General features: G+C 56.4%; 1 protein-coding gene across 1 annotated transcript; it reads right to left on the reverse strand.

The window, feature by feature from the left end:
* Window positions 1-458: 458 nt before the first annotated feature.
* On the reverse strand, window positions 459-4886 carry LOC125301779. The gene is made up of 2 exons (XM_048254514.1): window positions 4011-4886; window positions 459-1825 (listed from the first exon to the last, which is right to left on the reverse strand). Exons 1-2 carry the CDS (start codon window positions 4645-4647, stop codon window positions 459-461), a joined length of 2004 nt encoding a protein of 667 aa, XP_048110471.1. The 5' UTR covers window positions 4648-4886.

A 4886-nucleotide genomic window follows, 5' to 3' on the forward strand; every position in this document is an offset into this window, starting at 1 on the left:
ATCCACCAATCACAGTGTTCCACATGAGAAAGCAGGAAAACGTCCATCACAGGGAATTGTTCATTGTGCACAAATAAGCATTTTCCCCCAACATCAGACATTTATACATAATAATAATAATAATAATAATAATAATAAACCCCTCCTGACTGTGACATTCCCCCCCACTAAATCAATGGTCGTCCCGACCATCACTCACGGTACCTAGCTGGCCGAACTCCCAAGTTGGGTCGCTGTGACCGACGGGCTCCAGAGACAGATCCCGCCTCCTCCTCAGACAGAGCCCCCTCCTCAAGCTCAGGGGCCATGCCCTCCCTCATCATTGTGGTTCCCCCTGACCCGGGCTCCCCTCCCAGGACAGGTAAACCCACTGGCCACCACCCCAGCTCTGGACCCTCTACTCTACGCTCCCCTGCCACCTCACCTGCATCTCCACGAGTCCCACTCCGGTCCCCCAGTCAGCAGGCTGGCGCGCAGGTGGTTGAAATAGTCTTGGTGGGCCCCTCCCGGCCTTCTGGGCGCAGGGTGTAGACTGGACGGTCCGCTGAGGGTTGGTTCAGCACCACATAGGGCCTAGGATCCCAATGGTATCCTAGTTTCCCCCGGCCACGGCGGCGGAAATCCCGGACCAAGACCCGCTCTCCTGGAAGCAGCGGCAGGGCCCTCCGGCCCCGATTATGGCGCCGCTGATCCTGCTGTTGCCGCTGTTGAGTCCCCTGGCGCACTAGCTGGTACGCCGAGGTTAGGCGGCCATGATGCTCACCGATCCACTCGAGGGTGTTACCCCTCCACTCCGATCGGTGTACTCCCATCAGCTGGTCGACCGGCAGCCGCGCATGCCTACCAAACAAGACAAAGAAGGGGGCCAACCCAGTAACACTGTGGGGCGTGTTATTATAGGCATGCGTCAGCTCTGGTAGATGCTCCATCCATCGGCCCTGTTCACGTTGGCTGAGGGTGTTGAGCAACCCCAAGATGGTCTGGTTCATACGCTCACAGGCTCCATTGCCCTGTGGGTGATATGGCGTGGTCCTCACCTTGTGGCAGCCGTAGAGTCCACACAACTGCTGGGTCAACTCAGCCTCAAACGCAGGTCCCTGGTCGGTCAGAATCCTCTCTGGGCACCCGAATGATTGGAAAACCGTGGTCCACAAGACTCTAGCTGTCGTCGGTGCTGTCTGGTCCTTTGTAGGCACTGCGAATGCAAATCTGGAGAAGAGATCTACAATGACCAATATGTATGGATACCGGTCACCAGCCCGGTTCAGCGACAGGTAGTCCAGGGCTAGTGTCTCCCACGGGTAGCTGCTGTCGATGGAGCATAGCGGTGCCCTTGGCCCCTCCACGTTGCTATTGAGGCAGCACTGGGTGCATTCCCTTACCCACCTGCGGTTGTCTCGGTTCATACCATTCCAAAACACCCTCTCCCTCAGTGCAGCCAGCAGTCGGTACCCCTTGGCATGACCCAGGGCCTCATGGTAGCGAGTCCAAACCTGCCTTCTGTCTGCCACCGGCACCACCACCGCAGTCACCTCTCCCAGTGCACCTGAGGCCGGCCTTTTACACAGCAATACCCCTTCCATTACAGTTGGGTTAGGCCATTCTCTTAACAGCTGTCGACCAGCCAACTGGAGGGTCTGCCGCTCCACTGCAGATGGTTCATGCCCCTGCTGCTGCCACCGACGTATAAGTGTGAGGTCCGGATCACTTCCCTGCCGCTCTGCCCATACCTCCTGCGTACCTCCATTAGTTGGGGCCTCGACACGTCCTGCCAGCAGGGCCTCTGGAAGCCTGGACAGCGCATCTGCATTCAGGTGCTCTGACCCTGGTTTATGACACAACGAGAAATCAAAATTATCCAGTTGGGCCACCCACCTCTGCTCCACAGCCCCCAATTTTGCAGTCCGCAAGTGGAGCAGAGGCCGGTGGTCAGTAAACACTTGGAAGGTTGCCCCCCAGAGGTAATCTTTAAATTTGTCAGTCACTGCCCACTTAAGAGCGAGGAGCTCCAACTTAAATGCGCTGTAATTTTGGTCTTGTTTTTCAGCATCGTGCAGGCTGCGGCTCCCATAAGCGATAACACGCTCCCTCCCTCCCTGAACCTGAGCTAGTACAGCCCCCAACCCATGTAAACTAGCGTCGGTATAAAGTCGGAAGGGCAGAGTAAAATCGGCATACGCCAACACAGGAGCCTTCACGAGCGCCTGCTTCAACTGGCTAAAGGCCTGTTCACAATCAGAGGTCCACTTGATGGACCGAGTCTTATGCCCCCCTGTACCCCTCAGCAAAGCATGCAAGGGAGAAGCTTTCTGGGCAAAGGCAGGGATAAAGCGGCGATAGTATCCAACGAACCAAAGGAATGAACGGACCTCACGCACCGTTGTTGGGACTGGCCATTGTTGCACTGCTTGGGTCTTGCTGGGATCGGTCGCCACCCCACCCCCTCCAACCACATGGCCCAGGTACTTTACTGACTTCTGTAGGAGACGACACTTGGAAGGCTGCAACTTCAGCCCGTGGTCCTGCAGCTTCAAGAAAACTTGTCCCAGATGTTCTAAATGGGAATCAAAATCAGGTGAGTATATGATCACATCGTCTAAATAAATGAGTAGAAAATCGTGAACCTGCCCTCCCAAACACCGCTGCATTAAACGCTGGAACGTAGCGGGGGGGCATTACATAGCCCAAATGGCATTCTTTCGAATTGATACAAGCCCACAGGTGTGGCAAAGGCAGTCTTTTCCTTATCTGATGGGTGGACTTCAACCTGCCAGTAGCCACTGGCCAGGTCGAGGGTGGAATACCACTCAGCTCGTTTCAGGCAAGTCAATGTCTCCTCCACGCGAGGAAGAGGAAAGGCATCCTTGTGCGTGACCTCGTTCAGCTTGCGGTAGTCTACGCAAAACCGCCAGGACTGGTCCTTCTTCCTCACAAGTACCACCGGCGAGGCCCAGGGAGAGGAGCTTTCCCGAATAACACCCCCCTCCAACATGCCCTGTAGTAGAGTCCTCAATTCGGCGTAGAGGCTGGGTGGCACGGGTCGGTAGCGCTGACATATGGGGGCAGCATCTCCCGTCGGGATAGTATGATATACTACATCAGTGCAGCCATAATCTTCCTCACTCTGTGCGAATGTACCTTGCCATCGGCCCAGTAGACCCTCGAGCTGTCGCCGCTGTAGAGGGGCCAGGTCTTCCGCCTGATGGACCAGAGAGGCTAAGTGGTCGGGAGGGCACTGCTTACAGGGCGACCATCCACCTCCACCACAGTCTCATCTTCCCTCCGGAGCACCAGCTGGTTGGGCACCTGGATGTCCTCCTGAGACAGCCGCAAGACCCTCGCCAAGGGGCGTCGAGGAGGCAGTTCGACCGGATATGGATGGGGGTTGCACACTCGGAGGAGGACCCGTCCATCCTGAAGGTTGGCCACCGCGCGCCCCACACACCATTCCTGCGCCCCATGGTAACAGTCTTCTAGAAGCACACTCTGGTTGGCTCTCGGCACCTCAGGGACATGAGCCCACACCGCAGTCTCTGTCTGTGGAGCCAACCGCACTGGCTCGGCCGTGCGGAGGCGGGCTACCCCCAGACTTGGGCCTCGGCGTTCTTCTGCCCGCAGCCGGCGGCAAGCTGCGAATGCCCGATCCCATGCTACTGTGGCTGCCCTGGGGAGAGTGGACTTAAACAAAGTAAATTGATGCCCCCCCTGCTGTCGCAGGCCCTCCCAACAGTACTGAATGACATTCATGCCAAGCACCCCATAAGTGGGGGGTAGGTAGTGATCTTCTACCACCACCACGCCTTTCCCCCGGACTGCAATGCCACCCACTTCAAAATCTAATAAAGCATAGCCCACATATGGGAGAGCTAGTCCATTTGCTGCTTTAAGAGTTAGCCATGGGACATCTTTAGTATCTTTCATTTCAATATCTCCCAGATGCTGTTTGAGGAGACCACGGCTAAATAAGGTTACTTGGGACCCAGTGTCAAGGATGCAAGGGAACCGCTTACCTTGGACCAGGACCTCGACCTCAGGGCACTGTCCTACGAGGGCCGTCTTCATTGGGGCTTCCGCGGGGCTACTGCCGTCTGCAGAGGACGCCACTCTGCGATGGTCGACTGGTCCCTGAGAAACACAATTGTGCTGCATGTGGCCAGCTTGGCCACACCGGAGGCATATGGGCCGTCCCTGGTCGTCCCATTGAGGTGTTCTATCTCTCCGGCGGGGGCGGGTCCCTTGTGGATGGCTACTGTTATTGCTAGCCGGGTCAGGTTGTCGAGGTGTTGGCCCGGGAGCTGTTCGTTGAGTGCGCAGTTCTGCTAAGAGAGAGGTCTTCATGTCGTTTACTTGAGCACGTAACTCCTCCACCAGTTCAGTGCGCATTGCCTCCTTGAGGCTACCCCAGTCTTGCAGCGGGTCGGTTGAGGACTTCGATCCATGGCTGGGCTGGGGCGGAGTCGGACTGTTATACGTGCGGCGGGTCTCCACATCCATTGGTGCATGAGCCTGTTGCGTTTCTTTCTCCATAGCCTTTGCCTCCTTGCATGCCTCGTCAAAAGCCAGTGTGGGTTCCCTGCGTGCTCGTCTCTGCAGTTCCATCTGTACAGGGCCAGGCTGTAGTCCAAGCACCAACTGGCTTCGAAGCATCTCATCATCGGATCCCACAGTCGGCTCTTTCGCACGCCACCTGGAATGAGACTCGCGGAGACGCAGTATGAAAGGCCCCACCCCTTCCCCTGCTTGTTGTTGACACTTAAAAAACTGTGCCCTTAACTGGCTTACTGTTACAGCATCCCCATATATTCTTCCTAGGGCCTCAAAGATATGATCAGCTGTGTCTTTCTCTGCAGGGGGCAACAATAACACCTCTCTCTTAGCCTCACCTT

This window comes from Alosa alosa, chromosome 10, assembly GCF_017589495.1.
Source record: "Alosa alosa isolate M-15738 ecotype Scorff River chromosome 10, AALO_Geno_1.1, whole genome shotgun sequence".
Classification (NCBI taxonomy): domain Eukaryota; kingdom Metazoa; phylum Chordata; class Actinopteri; order Clupeiformes; family Clupeidae; genus Alosa; species Alosa alosa.

Coding starts and splice junctions, on each gene's coding strand:
- LOC125301779 (XM_048254514.1), bottom strand. CDS start 4,647: ATGCTTCGAAGCCAGTTGGTGCTTGGACTACAGCCTGGCCCTGTACAG. Junction 1,826..4,010: donor GGTCGAGGTCCTGGTCCAAG/GTAAGCGGTTCC, acceptor GTCATAAACCAG/GGTCAGAGCACCTGAATGCA.